At 39.6% G+C, this 21,708-nt stretch overlaps 1 protein-coding gene across 1 annotated transcript in view; it reads left to right on the top strand.

Moving 5' to 3' along the window:
* Nucleotides 1–2,277: 2,277 nt before the first annotated feature.
* The window catches only part of ajap1 (adherens junctions associated protein 1), a 42,121-nt gene continuing 22,690 nt past the window's right edge, over nt 2,278–21,708 (top strand). Inside the window, exon 1 of the mRNA XM_046397937.1 lies at nt 2,278–3,211. Coding sequence (XP_046253893.1) covers nt 3,183–3,211 — 29 coding nt within the window. The 5' untranslated portion in view covers nt 2,278–3,182. The remainder of the gene's footprint in view (nt 3,212–21,708) is intronic.

The raw sequence follows: 21,708 nt of genomic DNA, 5'->3' as shown, positions 1-21,708 counted from the left end.
CCACTATTTTGGTACAGTTTGGAATATCAAAACATCTGATGGATTGTCATGGCCCCAAAGAAGGTCAATTCCAATGACTTTGACTTTGGCCATGATTCATTTAACACCACCATCGGGTCAAAATTTTAATTTTTTTTAGTAAAATCATATATCTGCAAAGCTAGTGATATTCTTATCAGCCTCTCTGCTAAGTAACAAATGTTTGCATGCTAACACTTTAAGATAATTACACAGTGAGCGTTACATCTGCTAAAAATCAGCATGTTAGCACTGTTACTGCAAGCGGGAAGCAAAGTACTTTTAGCATTTAGCTCAAAACACATCTATGTGTAATTACAGTCTCAGGGAACTGCTAGCATTGCTGTAATCTCTTAGACTTGTTTCTACTTGTTCTGTAGAAGAGACATATTTACTATTATTATTATTATTAGTTATTATGAAAATTAATGAAAACTTAATTAAGCCCTTGTAAAAAATTTCAGTTATCTTCAAACATATTTAGTGTCGATGTAGTGAGATTCTTCACTCTTAACTTAATCTATTGATTTTGGTGCAATGCACAAAATATATGAAACTAACACTACTAAACCTAACATTCTACATTGTCATTTCATGACACTTTCACTTTGGAATCTCATCTTGGAATCTCAGAACAATTAAAATCAGGATCAACTGCATTTGTCTGATCTCACATACACAAAATAGACAAAAGTATTTAAACAAATCTCTTTATTATGGAATTCAGGTGTGGTATGGGGCTGTTTGTCAGGGCTTGGGCTAGGGAACTTACTTCCAGTGAAAGGAAATATTAATGCTTCAGCAAGACATTTTGGTATGCTGCTATGCATCCAACCCTACAGTAACAGCCTGTGGAAGGCCTTTCTCCACCCCAGCATGACTGTACCTCAGCACACAAAACAAGGTCCAGACATGGCTGGATGAATCTGGTACAGAAGAACCTGACTGACCCACCCAGATCCCCGACTTCAACCCCACTGTACACCCCTGGGATGAACTGGAACGTAGACTGGGTGCCAGGCACCTGTCCAACACCAGTGCTCAACCCAACTCCAACACTCCACTGCATTAATGGTCAAAACTCCCCACAAACACTCTAAAATCCCACAGACAGCCTTCCCAAAAGAACAGAAGCTGCCACAGCTGCAAAGGGGGAACCAACTCCATAGCTGTTGTCCAAGCACTTAGAATGCGATGGCACCAAAGTCCCAATTGGTGAAACTTTCAGGTGTCCCAAAACTTTTTGTTTATATAGTGTATTTTGGCTGCTACTTTGACATATACCAGGCAATAATCAATTAACTGACTTGTTAAAAGCACTATATATAAAGTTCCATATGGACTGAATTACATAATAGCTGTGTGTGCAAGCTGATACTTAAGCTAGCCAATGTGCAACGTTCCCAATACCTCCTAATATAGCCAGACCTCTTCTCTGGATAAGCCCATGAAATTAGCTATTTCCATGACTTGGCCACCATGAGGCAAATGGGCAAACTAACAGTATTTGCCAAATTACATCTCCTGAGTGTAGAGTTTAATTTATCTACAGTTATTTGACTTTAATGCCCCCTAGTGGTTGTATCAAAAGGACACTCTTCAGCAAAGTGCGTTACCACTGCCTCTGCGTATTCTCCTGAAAGACATTGAATAAATGGGCTGAAAGCGACGCATAAACTGCACTAATTTTCACAGGAATTAGATTTTTTTTTTTCCTTTTTTTGGCAAGACAGTATGCCATCAAAAGAATTTGAAACATCATTTAATTACTTTAAAAAAAGCTCACTGTGGCTTTAATTTACTTCATTTCTTTCAGTAATTTTAATTGATTCTTGTTGTGCAAATTTCCCGTTATTTCCTTGAGTGGCAACCAATTCTAAATACCTTTTAAGCTGGTTTATTTTATAACCAGTTGCTGGCACTGCTATTTACCAGTACCAATTATAATAATAATTACAATAATAATTTGTTTGTTTTCACATACATTTTTAGGAGTGGGAGAGATCATATTCTACTTATTACAGGTTGCCATAAATTAAGTGAATCCTAATTTGACTGTAGGTGCAAGAGAGAGTTCAGGTCATGACCAAATTGTCAGGAGGTTTGGATGCCTTCAAACAAAAGGTTACATCATACACTGCCATTTTGGCAGACTCTGTCCACTCACATGCACCAGTCCCACACTACAGTTCTTAACTGTACTGTCCCCTGTCATACCGAATCTGACACTCATGAGTGTGCACTCGTGTGACGTGAGACGCTCCAGCACATGACATATTTGGCTTTAAAATGACGTCACGGCAGCGTGGGGCTCAGCAGGCAGGTCGTCCGTCAGTCTGAGAGAAGAGGAGCAGCAGGAGACGAACCAGCCTTCTCTCCTCTCTGATGACAAGCTCTAATTTCTCTTCTGTCCAACTCCCCTGAAACAACTCTCAACGTCCAGGATTTTTTCCTTCGCCGCTTACCCTCTTCCTTTTTCAGCTGCACCTATTTTTTTTTTATTTTATTATTTATTTTTTTTACTTTGTCTAACCCCTGCGCACCCCTCAACACCTCCAGAGATGTGAGTAGATAATGAGGACCCCCTGCCAGCGGTGACTTGTCTCCTGCGTGCTTCAAAGAGCCGAACATCCTCATCTTCCACCCTCAATTTTATTGGACGTTCATCTGCCTTTCAACAATGTAGGAGAAGGTGCGCTGTCATTTCAGCAACGAGGATGCCAACTACATGCCTTGTTTTTGCTCTCCGCAGCTTACATCTTTGTCTTTCCAGCCGGGGGGGCGAATGAAAGATTTGCGTGAAGGCAAAGTTTGAGGGTACCTCGTAAGGTTTCCCGCTCACCTGTCCCCCCTGCATGCGTGTACCCCTCTCCTTTAAACTGATACGGAGGACGATCATCCCCAAAAGAACAATTGACGAGCAACTTAAAAGAGACCTGACTAGTGTTGTGGTAGTCTGTTTTTTAGTGGGATTTGGCAGCGCTGTTGGAGGAATTTGATGTGCGCAACGTTGAAGGATATGGCTTAAATAATGGTTGCGTTCCTGACAGCTGGAGTAAGGTCCGTCACTTGAGTGTTTTTATTAGCTATTGTCGACTTTGGTGGAAACCCATCTAAATGGGAGGATACCTGGAGGACTGAGTCGGTTTCGGCAGTCGAGAAAAATGTGGATAAAACGGAGTGTTGCGCGCAGGTAAGACACAAACAGTCTAATTTCATCATGTTAGGAGACACACGTATGTAGTCAAGAAATGCCTGTGAGAACCGAGAAATGTAGATATTGTTAGATGGTGTTTCACAATTTGACAACGCTGTTCGACAACATTTTGTCTCAGCTTTTTAATGTACGCCACTGCAAGTTATGAGAGTCTGCTGGAATTGATAATTGGATTATATATAGCCTGTGAATATGTCTGTAGAAAAACGAAGCGTAGGTTTTCTTGTACAGAAGTTCTTCGCCTGCACCGACTATTTTCCGTTGTAGCGTTGACACTGAGGGATGTTAAGGCGGAGGCTTTATGTGGATATGTTTTGTGATGTTTAAAGGAAGAATATGATCGAAAATTTCACATCCTGTACGCTGGGGGTCGCCAACAGTACGGCACAAGCAACACACACTCGCAGACACACACACGCGCGTGCTCAAAATACACGTGTACAGACGCACGCGCATATACGGCTTCAAGGTTAGGTTTGTCAGCTCCTCCACACAGCTCCTGTGAGAACAAACACACGCACGCGCTCCTATCCGAGCACGCAGTTAAACACGGCGATTGTTCGGTGATATTATAGGTGAATTATACATTAATACATACATTTTTGTTGGCTTATTGTTGAATTCATTTTGGAGTTTGTGGGGTTGTGTAAAAGTCCAGATTTTTTTTCCCCCAAATAACTGTGGAAGTAGTGTGTATGTAGTGAAAAGCCTAGAGGAGAGGATTGCATCCATGGAGAGGTAAGCTTTGCTTCCCAACAACATGCACTCACCCTTTGCTCCTCATCTCCTTCAGTCCTTATGGTACAATTGACCATTTTCAACCAAAACCATAAATGCATACCTTGTTTACTTTAATGATAAAATGATACGTCCAACTTTAAACATTATGGAAACCACACTACTGACTTTGTTAGGAAGTCTCCAAACAAAAGCTAAGATTGAGCTCATTCATTTGCCATGAAATAGGGTTAGAGGTAATGAAATTCTGTGAAACGAGAACAAACCTGCCAGCGGTGAGATTCTCTTGCCACCTGCTGGATCTCATTCCCACTGGTAGCTCTAATTCCTGCACATTTGCAGTCATTCATTTATTATGCTTGACACACGCACTGTTCATCTTAGGGCTGACCTCACAGGGCAATGGCAATACACGCTGTTAGACAGAATAGATGTAAGACGGCAAAATGAAACGCATTAAGGTCTCATATCTCTATTTGGATCAGGCAGAGACACAAAGAAACCAGTTTCCATCTTTAGGACTTTCTCTGTCTTTTGCTAACAGTGCGATGAAGGATAGCTGCTCTTATGGACTGAAGGTGCATCTCATTTATAGTAGTTCACCATGTTCCAGGTGGTGTTTGCCATCACAGGCTAATAGCTTGTATTGTTGGTTACCATCATTTATTATCAGACAGTGTATCAGACAAAATTTAGCAGTTTATTTATTTGGAATAACAACAAGAAGAAATAGGCAGTGAACATGTGTGGATAAAACTCCTGTACCTGTTGGAACAGACAAAGAACAGACCTCCTACAGACACTGGATATGTAGGCGTAAATGCAATGGCAAAGAATGGATGGATAGATAAATAAATGAAAACCAGGGATTTTGAAGATGATTACTGTAGTTACTCTTCTCATGAAGACACTTTGCCGACTAAAGCTGAGTTTATTGAGTATCATCCCTTATGGACTTTAGTGTAATTGTATAATGATGATGATATGATGAAATCACCATCATATCACGAGTTCTCCTCTGATGGAACAAACTTAATTCAAGACCAATTAGTGAAATTTTGATACATTTGCCACTACATGATATATTGATATTAAAATATATTTCATAGCATTCATAGTACATAGTAACTGTGTTAAGCATATTGCTCTACCCAGTTGTAGAGTAAGAGAAAGAGTCACTTCTGCTGTGAAAAGATCTTTTTAGGGCTGCAATTAAGTTTGAATAATCAATTAATTCTCTAGTCTTCAAATGTCAAGAGAAGAGATAGTAAAAAAATTAAAAAATGCCCACCTTAACTTCATATCTTTGTTAATGTCTTCAGATCATTTCTTTAGTCCAACCAATAATCCAAACCCCAATGATATTCAGTTTGCAATAATTAAAAAAAAACAGGAAATGTGCAAATCTTCACATTTGTGAAGCTGGAATGAATGAATGTGTGTATTGATCTTTTGCTTGATAAGTTACTTGAATCAGTGGTAAAAGTTGATTCATTGCTGTCATTTGATTGACAGTCATGCATACACACATACATATATAGAATTCAGAATGATATTAGTCTTTAAATAAGTCAGGTTTGCTATGTGGTGTAATTATTTTAGCTATGGAACACAATTTTGGAGCATTTTGGGCAAGTAAATATCTTGTTCTTGAATCACTAGTAACACTGGAAAAGTGCTTCATCCTAAACCACCCAAAAGTGAAATTTTGTCAAAAGCAAGAGGTTTTGCTCTTTGGTTTGAATAGAGTGCTTAATTATATCCTCCCTATACTATTAACTTCCCAAGCACAAAACTATTACTCAGGATGCAAATGAAAAGAAAAGAAAAGTGTGCCAATGGGCAGATTACACTCACACTTTCTGTTTGCTCGAATCATAACACGTGCTGCATTGACACTATAACATGCCACTTTCCAGTCAAAGTAATGGGTTTCTCAGGTTTCATATAGGCACATGCACGTATCTCAGAGAAGATCGATTTAGTTTGGATTCAATATGGAACTGCCTGTAATGGTACAAGCTCGAGGCAGAGAGAGTCTCACTTGAGGTTTAACCAGAAGGGATTCATCTCCAGCTCAATCTTTCATGGACGTCACACAGTCTTAGGTTCCCCACGGTGAGCTCTCGTACCAGTGAGGCACTGGGGATGTTATCAAGCCTCGGTGCATCGCAGCTGAGAGACGTTACCGGCAGGGACACCAGTTGCGTTTGAGGAGGGCTTTGTTTGTCTGTCTCCGTTTGTAGAGTACAGGTGACTGCTCATACATGTGTTAGTAGCCTGGATAAAATGTGATATGTCAAGTGACTGGAGTGTTAGTTTGAAAGGACTCACAGAGAAAAAAGGGAGAAGGTGGCTATAATGAATTTTGAGCTGCAAGAGCTCTGGAATTATGTCCTGATATTGATATTCCTGGTGATTATGTGCTCATTATTCAGAGTCTTATCCCCGCTTCAAGAAGAAAACTGTTTTGTGTCTGAGCAAGTCTAATTCTGATAATATCGTTAGCTTAATGAACCAGGGTTCCTAATACGTTATGCTCTACTCAGAGGTGTTTTCTCTTAGGGTGTTTATGTGCAGTCAGCGTCCTCACAGCTAGCTCTGCCAAGAGCTCCAGGGCTAAACAGGGCATGACTCTGTGAGGGTCCATCTGATATTCAGACATTCCTGTGATTTAGGTGCCGTCTTAATATCCTCTATGAGGGCTATTAACTGGGCCTCTCTGGAGCGTGATTAACCTAATTTGCAGTGAAATAGGCTGTGTTGCTTCTCTGAGATCCTCTCCTCTGGAGGTTTGTGTGTGTGTGTGTGTGTGTGTGTGTGTGTGTGCGCATGTCGTAAACACCCTGTGCTCAGCAGTCTGATAAATTCAGAAGGGCCAGAACAGGTTGTCTCAGTGAAATTGTGTAAGAGACATAACTGACATGGAAGAGGGTTCATCTGACCAGTCTGGAAGGACAACCAAGAGAAGAAGAGAGAGACTTGCTCTTGAACCTATGACTCGTCACTGACTCACATAGCAAGTAGTAGAGATGAAATATAAAAGAATTTAGCTCATACTGTGCAAAGTTTGGAAAACTGAAAACACTTACATACTTGAATTTAAGCTCTGTTGGTCAAACTATATTTTATAAATATCAAATAACAAGGATTACATGTGCATATACTGCATTTTTGCACTCAAAAACCCTGTGAAACAAGATTTATACCATCATGGGACAGTAAAGCTCCCAGTAGAAACATTACAAAACTCACTGATCATTACTGAAGTTAGTCTAACTTCAATAATGATCATTTAAGAGTTGAAAGTAAAGGTTAAATTATGGCAACAAAACTATATTTTGCTCAGTTTATTTTGAACTCAGGTTTTGTATGAGCTGTCTGGGCTAACAATGACACTGCTCCCTAAACTAACATCACCACCAGTCAGACCTTATGAAATTCAAGTCCAAGTTTCCACCATGGCGCCAGCAGCCCTCAGTCTGATTGGGTTTAATGACCAGCTTGTCCAGTTTGGGCTACATGAGAAGGAGCGTTTCTATGGCACTGAAGCACATCCATCCCACAGAGTGAAGGAACTAACAGCACACAGCTCATACTTGATTCATGTAGTGAGCTTTTCCTGGATCAATACTGCCTCCACAAAGGATCAGATTTATCCGTCATGGCCCTTCCCACTAACTGGCTGTCTCCAGGCACAAGGGGTGTCTCAGCAGGCCACTTTCCACTATAATACTTCATAAGTGAAAGCCCTACACCCTATCTTCTTCATGTATTTCCCAGACACTCAGTAGTAATTGGTGTGGATTGGAGCTTAGACTAAAATAAAAACTTTAACAGTGAGTGGTTGAGTTGATTGGAGCATTGTCCTGTTTGTTCCATAGCTTTTCTTTTCACCCTATTCCCATGCTCTCTACAGCCCTGCTTATCTTTCTGAGCATGTGGGTCATGTACACCATAGTGGAGGACATTGTGCAGTGGGAGTAATTAACAGGATGATGCAACACCCTTGACTGTTGCATCTTAGACCCCCTTAAAACTACGCGCGCACACACACACACACACACACACACACACTAACTTTACCCTTTTTCTTTGTTGTTTGTTTCACCCTGTGAATTATGTAATTATGTTCCAACTCCAGTAATGCAGAATTGTTTCTTAAACTAGAACTGCAGGTGCTGGAGCTCAGCCTTACAGACGTGGATGGAGTCTGTGTGTGTTTGTGTGAGTGTGTGTGTGTGTGTGTGTGTGTTGCACACTACCAAAATGTGTGGAAGATTTCATAGAATATTTGCTTCCCAGAGGCCTGCTGCACAGAAGCAATACATAAATCTGTAGAACTCTCTGGAGAGCCAACTGTGGTATTTATCTCCCTAATACAGGGTATCTACTGAGGAGAGCTTAACTGCAACACCTCTGAGCCTGCATTTTTCAAAGCTACATAACCACATTCTAGCTGATATTCTAAAAAATACACAACAAATGCGTAGAGATAATTCCAACCAGTGCATTTTGATTAATGATAGGGGTCAGATTTGCTATAGAAGTCCAGTGGAACACAGGAACTGTAGCACACTTCTACAGAGGAAAAGGTCAAACAGAAGACTGTATATGAAAAACTGATTCTCACCATCCCTCCTTGAATATTTTGTGTGTTGTAAGTCATGTAGTTTGTTTACATGTTCAACATAGTGAGTAAGATGTTGAGTGTTGATTTGTCAGAGTAAAAATAAGAGTTTTTAAGGTTCATTTAAAAAGAAATATTGTTCATGTGAGCCAAGCTTAATACTTGAGTGACATGTCTGTTTTTCTTGTTTGTTTTTGATTGGTGGGAGATGAGAGCAGGGGTTGTGAACACCTGTCCAGCCTCAATGCTTATCACACTCGGTTGATGTCAGTGACATGCCGCTTCTTTGGAGCAGAATCTGGAAGGCTTTAGTCACCATAATCAACAAATTAGAAACACAACATAGTGAGAATAAGTGATTTGATTCCTGTGTATCTTGGCAATTGTGCTTGCCACCACAGAGCCATCAGCATGTGTGCATGTCAGTGTGTGTCTGTGCATTTGTGTGTATACATGCTGGTTTGTATTTACCCTGTCACTTAGTCTGAGAGCTTGAGCACACAACCCTCTTCAGTTCCAACAAAGGCATGATTGCATATTCAACAGGCTGCAAATAGAGACTCGGAGGTATCACAGCTTCTCCTTTTAGTGAGGAGTAGTGAGGAAGAAGCACACAATACTCCCACAACTGCAGTGCAAATACAACCAACAAACGGGTAAATTCTCGTTTTCTTGAGTATTTGGTGTGTGCATGATCAGAAAAAATATAGCACTTAAATGATGGGCATAAAGCCATAAATCACTGTAAGACATTATAATCACAGGATGATATCATAATTGATATCATAATTAATCATACAAATACCATGAGCTTTATTTTCTGTAGGAGTGACACCAGTATTTATTCTCAAAGACCCTGATCATAAAACATTTTTACCTAAATGAACTCACACTTACAAGCAATGTTTGAAAAATCAAGTGATGTAGAATAACCTGTTAAACTGTACTGTACCAGGTTTACAATAGATTAGGAAATATTACCTGTCGTCTACAATAAACACAGAATGACATAATAAATAGCTGAAAAATGTTCATTTTTCATACCATAATTATAAGGTGTTATTTTGTATTTATTATGCATTTATCCTAGTAGTACTGTAGTCCTGCCATTCTGCCATATCTGACTTTTTTTGTTTTTTAACAGAAACAGTTAAAATCTTATCAGTGAGTCACAAGCTTGCTCTGGATACACATTTTCCTTTATTACCATGAACATAGCCACTATAATTTAACATGAAGCATTCCTATATACACTATATACACTTTAAAACTGGAAAAAGTAATTATGGAATTATGAATACATTATATAATAGTCATATGAACCATTTTGAGCATGTATGAAGTCTTAACATCATATCACATGATCTGTTTCTGAAGAATATGCACACAAGACACAGGGATAAAAAATAATTTCTGGTTTTCAGCCATCAGGACTTTAACCCCCAGAATGTGCTGTCTCCCTGAAATTCCCTCGGAAATAAAAAGGCTGTTGGAGCCTCATCCCTGGAAAGTGCTCTGCACAATTGGAGAAGAGAGAGTGAAAAAAGTGCCAAGCAAAGGAAAAAATGAGCAGAACTGGATTAAAATAACAATAGAGCATTTTGCTAATGGTTCATTTTGAGCTGCTGCCACAATATGATACTGTCTGTGTGAGAACTGTGGTGGATAAGAAACGTGCTGATGTCTCTGGAGGAGTCCTAAGCTCTGCATGATGCACTGTGTGAGAATGTTATTTGAAAGCAGCAGAAGTGTGCTGACTTTCATTCTTTCTTTTATGTTACCTTATTAGCACACATTAGGGCCTGCAGACAATTTTGATGAATTATGCTTTGCTTTCCTTGAAGAATGACGAATTTACCCTCTGAATCTGACAGAATGTGAAGCAGTACTTCAGCAATGTGCTGAAGTTTGCCTTCAGTGTCATAACAGATCCTGTTGTTTCCAGGACTGTGGGCTGGGTGCCAGTTAAAATGAGTTTTAAATGGAATAATGGAACAAGCCATGTAGCCTCATAATTCATAAATATCCAATATACAGCACCATTCATCAAGGATGCCGCGAATTCCTTTCAGCATTTTGTATACCTTCTGACATTTTCAATTTGCTTTATCATTAACAGTTTATTGAGTTTATTGGACTGGAAAGGCAGCCCTGCCATATTTTTTCATATGAATAACTCATTTCTCTGAGAAGTTCAGTCTTTGTAATGGCCGTATATTTTCCTAAATGACAGTTGGGTCTTTCTTTCAAACTGCATGCATGATTACACTCTCTTGGGTGGATTTTATTTCCTTGTGCAAGTGGAGATGATTCCAGTCAATTTGGGCATTATCTCTCAAGAGACGCTTAGATTACACTGTACTTTGGCTCAGATCTTCCTGTCAGGTTTCAGTGATCAATGTGTTTGAGAGGAGAAGGGTAATGAGGTGAGATCAAGGCGACTTCATGCGCATCAGCACGCGGCATGCTGTAACATTAGTAAATACTGTGGTCACCCGTGAATAACAGTTGTAACATAGATATTTATGTGCTGCAATGACCTGTGCTCTTTCTTTACTGTGAAGCAATGATTAGGGATGTAGTGAAGTTTGAGTTAACAAATAACACCATACAAGCACGTTATCTCTCCATTGCATTTGTTTTATTTGATAAAGATGCAATTAAAATGATGGATCCTAATGTGCTCTTCACCTTATTGAAGAGAAACACCTTCTGCACAAATTCCACAACAAGACATCCAGTAGCTGTCCAGATGCTTCACTCTGGCTTCCATTGGTGGATGGACCAACCACAATACACTAGCATGGCTAAGCTCAAGATACAAATTCAGCAGGGATCAGTTTTCTTACAAAAAATCTGTTTCAGTGTCTGAGTGATTTGAGAACATTTGCAAAGCAACCTTAGCTTTGTATATTATACTGCTGGTCTTGGCAGAAAACAGTTCAGTTGATAAACGGACAAGAGGATGACAGATTATTACACATCCAAATAGCAGGTAAAAAAGGAAAACAAAAACAAAAAACATCTCAGTATTGTTCTTAAGCTATAAATAATATGTCAAAGCCATCAGCTTTTATTCTTTGAATAATGCAGAGCTTTCTTGTCTCCAGCCAGGATTTCATTAGTTTGTTGTCCCCAGTGTGTGTAGAAAACACTGTAAAAGGAGGAAAAGACCTGAGAGACAGGTGTATTAAGGGTAGCAGAATGGTCAGGGAGTGTGTGGGTTTCTGGAGCTCATTGAAATGAGGCTCCCACATACTCCCTCACTCCCCTTGCGGGTTTCACACTGTGCAAGCACTGCACAACATAAGAGTCTTACTTTTACTCTATGATCTAAACGTCCCAAAAGTCTCCAGCCCAAGTGTCTGCTTTACCCCATGCATACACACAGAAGATAAAGCAACAGTGCGAAATTTAAACAGTAATATATGAATAAATTCAGTCTGTGACAAAGAACGACACCATTTGTTGTCACATGCATCAAAAGGCCTCCAGTGTACTTCCAAACATTAAAAAAACATGTCACTGTCACTGTGTTACATTCACACAACCAAATGCAGTCCAAAACTAGTGCACATGACAACGATTATATATATTACTATGACTTTATAGTGCAGAATTTTGTCCCTCTGGTATAGCTCAGATTTCTTCTATTTAAGGCTGTTCTTCTATTTCTTCTATTTCCTTTCTATTTATGATCATTTTAAAGCTTGCCACTGATGGCTAATCTGCTGCAGTGTTCTTACTCTCGGTTTTTATGTTCTAAAGTTCATAGTTGTCCTTGATGTTCTATTAAGTTAAAGAACGTGGTGATCTTTGATAAATTTGGAATGGAATAGAAAAGGATAGAATAGTCTCTGCTGTCACTGTACGTGTACAATGAAATTCAATGCAATAATCACTAGTGCCAAGAGTAAATACAAGAAAAAATATTAAAACTATTAAAAAATACTCTCTAAAAAAAAAAACATGAAATAAATAACTGAGACTAATAAGAATAAGTGAAACACATAAAAACCATACACACATGCATTTTACATTTTGCTGTCATTGACTGCACAATTCTTGATATTGCACATAATGCATATTGCACAAAAAAAAGGTATTATTGCATCTGAACAGAATTGTTTCTTAGAAGTATTTGGTGCAGTCATGGCTTTGGCATAGAAACATTTTCTCTGTGTTTTTATAGTCCTGAATCGTCTGCTCGAGGGCAGCAGTTCAAACAGGGTGGGATTGGTCCTTGAGGATGCTATGGGCTTTTTAGAGGCAGCAGGAGCTATATAGATCTTCCAGGGAGGGTAGAGGGCAGCTGAAGATCTTCTGGGCAGTGGTGATGAACCTCTGGAGACCTTTTCTCTCTGCTACTGTGCAGCTGGCGAACTACACACACATGCAGTATGTCGGTTTGCTCTGTATGGAGCAGCGGTAGAAGGACACAAGCAATTTCTGAGCAAGGTGGTTGTTCCTTAGGATCCTCAGGAGTCTCTGCTGTGCCTTCTTAACCAATGCTGGTGTTAGCTCTCCAGGTCAGGTCCGCCTCTGTCCGAAATATCTGGGTTTTTTTTTTGTTTTTTTTTTTTTGTTTTTTTCCCTTCTGTGGTTGATAATCAGCTTATTGGTCTTGGTGGTGTTCAGGACCAGGTTGTTGTCCATGCACCATACCGACAGCCTCGACCCCACCTCATCCTGGCATGTGGACTCATCCCCCACAGAGATGAGCCCCACCACGGCTGTGTCATCAGTAAACTTGATGATGATGTTGCTGGAGTGGGCGGGGGTGTAGTCGTGGGTGTAAAGGGTGTAGACTAGGGGTCTCAGATGTCTAAGTGTTACAAGAAATTTGCTCTCTGTTGCAGCTTGTTTTCTTTAGTAGCTGTGATGTTAGTAAATGTAACATTGTTAGACATTTAAAGGTTAAAACTCTTCATCAATCTCAGCTAGTGGCACCACTGGCTTATTACACTCGAAGTCAGTCATCACATCCTGAGACAATTTGTTATTCACTGACAGCTGATAATCTAACATCATGGCAACATTAAAATACTTAGCAAAAATGTAAAGATAACAGCATCCTGTGTCAACCATGTGGAAACTAAACTATCTGTCACACTGCATTGCTGTTTGTCCATGACAGCAGCTGCGTCCACTAACAGTACTGTCCCAACTTTGATGCAACAGTTTGATTCTCAGAATGGTGTGGGCAATGGAGACTTTGCGGCTAGTTTTCCCTCTAGTAGCAGAGGATCAACTAATCCCACAAAGTACTCACCTCACAGATGGGATTTGAAGGTTGTGCTTAACATTTGTGTCATGGGCAAGGATTGGAGCAGGCAGTCCAGCTAAGCACCCTCATGCCTCCGGAGCTCCAGGTTTCATCACCGTACCTTTCTCTGTTGAGCTGGACACACCAGAAGTCTAACATGCCACCAGTGTGACAACCCTCAGTTGAACTGTTGTGATTCCTCTCGGAAACCTGTTTCAGAAAGAACATACATGCTTTTTTTGTTCTTCAGTGAGGGATCATAACCTTGCTCATTCTGTAGCTGGAATCTTCAGAAATAGCACTTGGAAGTAAGATGAAAAAAGCAAACCAGGCAAGTGAATTAGGAAAGAAATAATTAACATAGAAACAGGAACAAACAAGAATAAGCAATTAACTAAATGTGTTCTGATGATATTACAGAATACTTTCTTGACCGAATGTTTTGTTTCATTTCTGTTCTTCTGTAAATCACTGTGTAAATTTAACCCTGTTTATTACATCAATGAAATATGGGCCAGATTGGGTATTGTAGTGTGTAATATCTTTGCTTGTACTGCTTCTCTTTAACAAAGAGCAGTAGTTGAATCCAGTTGTTTAGAGCTTCCTACTTGAGGCTGTCTGACCTTTACAGTACATCTATTCTGACCTCCTCTTGAAAACAGTGATTATTCTGGGTCAGACTCTCTTAAAGCCACATACTGGAATTAATGGAACTGGGAAGGGCAGAGAAGGACTGTTATCATGGCCTCATTTTCTCAATATGCTGCAGTTGAGGCAAAAAAAAAAAAAAAAAAAAAATGTTTTCCCTCACTAATCCCAGAGGGGTCAGAGTCATTTCCATAAAATTTGAATGTATGTTTTCTATAAGAAAGCAATGCAGTTATCATTATGTTAAAGACATTTCCAATAAGTGAGAGTTATGACATTATTTACTGTGTGTCAGTGTTGTGGTTCAGCTTCCTTTCTGGAGGTCAGTTTAGTCTTTGGGGAGATTAGACAGCATTTTCAGCTCCCTGAGGCTTCATGCACTTGTGATTTTACTGTGATGCTAATGTGACTTGAACACTCCTCTATTATTGAAAGCTTAGGTCTGTTATCATAGTGTGACAGTGTGTGATGTCATTTATGTACTATACAATCATTAGTCTCAGCTGACCAAGCGGTGATTTGTGGAGCAGAAGATGAATGAGTTTCCTGGACGGTGAAGAAGTGCATTTACATTAAACATGATGAGTTCACTTAGAAGTACATTTTATTTTCTGAGCTGAGCAACAATATCATGTCAGGTTTCAAAGCCTTTCTGAGCTTCTCATGCACCAGAACAACACCATCCCAGTAGCATGTAAACAAAACAAAACAAAACAAAAAAAACAACTTCAGGGTTGGGTTCCAGAAGTAAGACAACCTTATTCAAAATCAGACTGACATTTGTAATAACTCATCCATTCGTCCATTTTCTATACCGCTTATCCATCAGGGTTGGACTCTCAGACTCTATCCCAGCTGACTATGGGTGATAGGCGGCGTACACTCTGGTACACTGGTCGCCAGTCAATGGCAGGGCTGACACACAAAGACAGACAACCACACACTCTCACACTCACACCTAGGGGCAATGTAGAGCAGCGAGTTAACCTAATGTGCATGTTTTTGGTATTGTGGGAGGAAGCCGGAGTACCCGGAGAAAACCCACGCAAGCACAGGGAGAACAACAATATCTTGCTGTGAGGCGACAGTGCTAACCACTGCACCATCCTGCCTTGATCCTTAATATGTCTCAGTGGTGGGTCATGCAGTTCATTCAGCAGTCTTTACCGCAGTTGTTCATGACTTACCTTAGAATATGGATAGTAAAGGCCAGTTTTCAGAAAAGCCAGTAAATGAACTTTGCGTCATGTCCTAGTATTTAGCGTTTTAAGCAGTATCATATTACCTTTATTTATTTTTATATCTATTTCTTTTTCTGATATAAGCCAAGAGCTGCTGAACAAAATTTTATTGTGTCTTGCATAATGACAATAAAAATTCTTGATTCTTGATACAAACATTTGATAAATGGTTTAAAACACATTGAATGACTTGATAAAAGATGGCAGTTACTGAAGCTAGTGGAACTGTGCCTACCCCTGAGCTCAGAACTCCAACCCTCTCACAAATGTGATTCTTGATATTGATTTCAGTAAATCTACAGTACATGTATAATATAATAATATATATATACATACATGTATGTATTGCACTCAATGAGTCATTGTTGTAATTTGATGAAGCAGTCAATTGCAGCTTGCTCTGCCAGTGGGGTCCAATCTGCACTCCTGAGTGTGCTGCCCTCACTGTGAGTCATCTGAAAGAAGAAGTGTCCTTGTTCTATGGCCTGGATGTTATCAGAGAGTTTTTACCCCCCAGAGGCAGAGGGGTAAGACTGCCATGCAGCTCCTTCCCTGTTCTCTCTTTTCTTTCACCATCTCTGTCGCTCTCTTAGGGTAATGCAAATGCATACTCCATATCCCCCCATCTCTATTTTAAGAGTCCTCTCCCCAGTGTGAACGAGTTGTGCTCCGGGCTGGCAGAATCAGGGAAGGTGGAATGAATGGAAATTCATTGTATGAGCTCTCACCAACATCCCACTGTCTTTAGTGTATTCTTAATCCATAATCCATAATGCAGGACAGCTACTGAAGCAGCTTAATAGTATGCCTCATGATTTTAAAGAAAGGCATAATTGACGCACACCCCTGGAGGCTTTTGAGGAAAACCATGTCAGTGTCATGTTTTTTGGCTATAAATAACACTAATGCAATGATCCTCACAGGCACTGAATGCCCGAATGAATTTCTCCAACTGGAAACATATCTGATTGTGCAGACACTTCCAAAGAAAAGACGGACATTATGTTCTCACAGATCTTCCTCCATAGTGTTTGTGCAGGACATGGTGTTACTGCTAAAAGCTGCTTGAAAAACATAAAATATTTATTCATAAAATGGTAGTAACCAGAAATAAGTTGTAACATTAGGATGATTATGAATAAAAAAAATCATCATTCGAAAAAATTAGAAAAACCCATGTAAGATCAAGACAATCAATCGATCAAGAAACTGCGTACATAAAACAGCTTTCCATGGCACAGAAACATGTTACTGTTTACTGACTTTTTGATCTATTAATATGCACTGTAAGAATTCAGCAAGAGAGCAGGGATCTTCTTTTAATTGGTATATTTATTAGGAAAAGGAAACTCACATCTAACCCTGACTAAGACCTGAAACAAGACGCTCACCAGTGTAAACATTACTAGTGTCTACAGGCCGGAGAAGCTGACTAGGTAATCATCATTGTGCTCAAACCAGCAGCGGAATCTGTTTTGCTCAGTTCAAGTGTTTGGTTAAGCCTAGAGGCTTCAGTACTTGAAAGTGGTTACAATACAACAGATCAACACAAATGCATGAATCACAGGTGGAGTTCTTTTTCTTTTATGGTTTGTTCTTAAAAGGGTTTTTCTTGAAATAACATAAACCTCCCCCTTTCCTCAAAGAAAAATATTAACATGACTGCTGGCAACTTGCCAACATCCTAGTATTTGATAAAGTATATATGGACTGACAGCTGCAACTAAATACTAAAGCACAACTGCAGTATCACAGCAACACATATACAAGTACAGAATTCCCGTTTCTATCACTGATTGCACTGGTGGCAGTAAATGCGTGTTTTTGTTTTTTTTTAACTTGTCAGCTCTTTCCAGTATTTTTAATGGCTGGACTTGAGGAATTATTATACAAGTGGGATAGCTGAATAACATTTATACCAGTCCTCTGTTGCAAAATTATCCCTTTACAAAAACATATCAGTGCTCTTAACAGTTGCATGCTGTAATTACACAGAGATGTTAGCATCTTCTGTTTCATATAATATTTCTCCTGAATGATGTAAAGTAAGTGCTGGGCAGGGGCTTCATCCTTTACATATTTTACTGAGCTTACAGATATCCCTGTTGCAGTCACCTTAAGTAACAGGTTAATGTTCAGTGTCTGTTAAAAAAATGAATAGAATTGAATTCACAGGCAGCCTACAAGTATAACAACAAAAACTGTGTTCAGTGTCTGTAAAAGCATAAAAATAGCTGTGTAAAGAAACAGGTCAGCTGTACTGAGGCATAAGTTACTAGTCTGAGAGATTTAGAGATTAGACAGTATATTTTTATAACAAATTAATTTAATATTTACTCTCTGCCCTTTTTTTTTAATTTTTTTTTACGAGAATTCCAGAAACCTGATGCATTTACAAATCTTCCTGGAATCCACACCAGCCAAATTAAATGTCAAAAAAAAAAAAAAAAAAAAGCCTGTGAAAACAAGTTTGTTGTCAAGATACAGTCCTACTGTACATGCTCACAAGGTCTCATTTTAACCTCTTGCTGTGTGTGTTTGGATCCACCAGAGAAAACCACCCACTGCAGCTTGAAACTTCATGAACTGTAGGTGGTGAACCTTTTCCCTGTGGATCTTTTTTTTCCCCAAATGCTGTTTTTAGAAGTGTGTGGGACAGACTTGGATACCATAGTTCACTGCGTAGTTGCTCTATCAATTGCTAGTGTTAGCTTGGATAAAAACACTGGTTATTTTTTTGTACTGTGAAACTGTTAACACAGGAATAACCCCACTGATTCGGTCTAAATTCCTGCCTGGCAGATAGCGTCTGCCATCAATCCACCTTTTCATTAGAGGTGAAGTCACCTTCAACAAGGCACCTTTCAATGGCTACGTTGGCTAGAAAATGATGTGTACTCTGTGGTAGGGCTGTTGAGATCATGCTGATAAAATTTCTATTGATGGCAGCCTGGGGACTCAAGGCGAGGGGATTGAAGAAGACTTGCCCTTTTCACCTCCCTCAGGTGGGAAGCCCATCTGCTGAGGCCTCACTTCTGCAAACTCCCAAGAAGTTCTAATTAAGACCTACTTCGCACAAGTGATCACAGCATGATGATGACACAAGAAGTGGGCCAGAGGTACAGTGCAGGAGACAATAATTAGGTGCAATATCTGATTAGCTGCAGCGATAATAGTTTTGTTTTAGTGGGTCTGACATGACACAAAGGATGAGTTCAAAAAGTCAGGTAATCCTTCATTAGCCCCTTGTACTCTCATGACAATAATTTATATACACTATAAGGAAGGAGTCTGGCTCTAAATATAGATAGTTTTAATAGTCCCTATGTGTAGAGCTACTTTAAAGTGTTCTTAACTGTTTTGCCACTTTTTGTTAAGCTTGACTTCCTATGATTACTAAAACATCGAGGCTCTGTGAAGCACTTTAAAAAGGCTTCAGAAGAGCCTTTAAAGTTGGCCCCATTCACAGAGGCTATATCCTGCCCTTTGTTTCTTTGCTTATCTGTGCCCCACTGGCACATGGTTTGCAGAATTGCTGTGCATAATAGCCTACACAGCACTTAACTACTTTGATCTTTTGTGGGGGAAGAGCAGATTCATCATGGCACCGAGCATCACTCGCCTTTTTCAAGATGCTTGACATGTTTCAAGCCTCGACTACGTGATGAGTTTCCTTTTCTTGGAGATAAAATGGTGGTTGAAACTGGCTAAATTCTACATTTAGACAATGCTGATATCAGTATTGTACTGCGGTTTTAACCAAAATACAATATTCCATGCTCTGTGAACAGCAGCCAAAATCTGGTCACAGCATTAATTTTTTTCATTTTTAAAGCAAAATTATCAAATGCTCCGGTTCATTTCCAGCTTTCTAGTGGTGAGGATTTCTTTTTCTTTGCCCCATGTGTTATAACTATATTTGGGAATTGGATGGTTGGCTGGACAAAACAAGCAACGAGAAGATGTAATTTTGGGCTCTGGGATGTTTTATAGACCCCAAGATTAAACAAAATAGCCATCATATTAATCTTTGCAAATAATTTCTAGTTGCATCCCTAAATCATATTCAGTATCATATCATATATCATATCACATAAATCATATTCAGTAAACCATGATGCCTCTACATGTGTGACTCTGCTTAAGTTAGCATTTATCCAGCACAGACCAGTGTTAGATGTGTTTGCATCATATCACTGCTGACTTCATACATGTACACCGTATGAGTCACACGGTGGAGTTTTACACAGAGTACAACTGTATGAGCACAAAGTGATATACAGAGAAAAGTGCTTACTGTGTACTCATCATGAGTAAGAGGATGAATAAGGCTTCAGTCATCATGGGATTTTCATAGCAGCTTGGTCTTAACTGTTGACCCTGCTTGATTTTATAACTATTCATCCTCTGACTGGAAACTATAGATGAGCCTGTTGCTTTCACTGAAGTACATTCAGATCTGCATCAACTTCTCCGCATGACACCCTTATGGTGATGCTGCACATGAAGCAGATGGAGGACAAATACAATTACTTCATTTAGACAGCTGCAGAGAACTAGAACCCTCAACCGCTGCTATGCCTGAATTCACAGACCATTGAAAAATAAAATCAATAGGCCAATACAAACCCCAGTAGAACACTTCACATGTGAACAATCAGATTTGTGGGATGCACATTCTCTCCTGCAAAGTAACCTGTATCTTTAAGGCATAACAGTCTGTATGAATGGCCTTTTTTTATTATCCAGTCTCACCCTTGCTCAAACATTTAATTCAGGATTATGCTGTGAATCTCCTGCGCAGACTTCAAAGGCTACTCTTCATTCATTCTGGTCTTTTGATGGCATTATGTTGGTTATGTGAAGTTTCCAGTTTCAAGGCGAGGTAAATGGTATTAAGTACTGTGTGAAATGGATTACTCAGTCTAATGTTTTCCCTGTTTGCGCAGCAGTGCAGCGTGGGTTTTGAAGAGGAAAGTGACAGGAACTCATAAAAATGTCCACTTTGGCTCCAGCATTAGTGAGACAGACAGTATGTGCTGTAACTCAGCTGGCAAAGTCTTCAGTTCTAATCTTATTTTCAAAGTTTCTTCATATGCAGGGCTGCAGTTTTTGAACAGCCCTTTTGGCCATAGGCACACTGTAAACATAGTTACAGAGTGCTATTTATTTATGACTAACTCTAAAACATAATTTAGCTGTATAAATCAGACCTTGAGTCATATGTCAGTGATATTTTAATCAAAAGGGAAGCCCTAATTATCTGTTGCTGACTGTGGTGCTTGAGCATGAAGATCATGTGTTTAGTATGGAGTGCCTGTTAAGGCCTAATCCTAACCCCTGTGACAGTGATATTTGTAGGAGGCTGCAGAATATGTTGGAAGTACATTTAGTGAATATAGTACAGCTTAAACTGGCAATGAGGAGAGAGAAGTCAAGCTCGGTGCACCCTCCTCCAGCGCATTTTCATTTTTGGGCTGAGAAGCATAATCCAAATATATTGCTCTGAAATATCACATCTTACATATACTGTTACATCACTGACATTCTGTTGAAATTCCACATTGCTAGAATTTGATAAAGAACAGCAGAGGTTGGTATCACACACAAACACACACACCCCAAACACACACGCTCTGTGTTCTCCACAGCTTTAGCTATCTGTTGTAATTGGACATGTGGCAGACATCATGGTTGCAGGATCAATAGTGATGAGAAACAATGAGGGATGACAGCAAACATGATATTTACAGAAAATGCTGTGTTTGTGTCTGTATATATATTTTGATGGTAGAGTGTGTGTGTGTGCAGTGCCCTGAGATTTTGCTTTGCCTGGCATGTCTGTGAGCAGAGGCCCAGGCTGCCTGCTTTCATCTGCTGTCAGTCAAGTCCTGGTTAAAATCGTCATTCCAGCAAGTCTTAAGCTGACCTTCAAACCCGAGGCCTCCAG

Source organism: Scatophagus argus, chromosome 8, assembly GCF_020382885.2.
Source record: "Scatophagus argus isolate fScaArg1 chromosome 8, fScaArg1.pri, whole genome shotgun sequence".
Lineage (NCBI taxonomy): Eukaryota > Metazoa > Chordata > Actinopteri > Scatophagidae > Scatophagus > Scatophagus argus.
The sequence above is the reverse complement of the archived record's forward strand: the minus strand, read 5'-3'. Positions and strand labels throughout refer to the sequence as shown.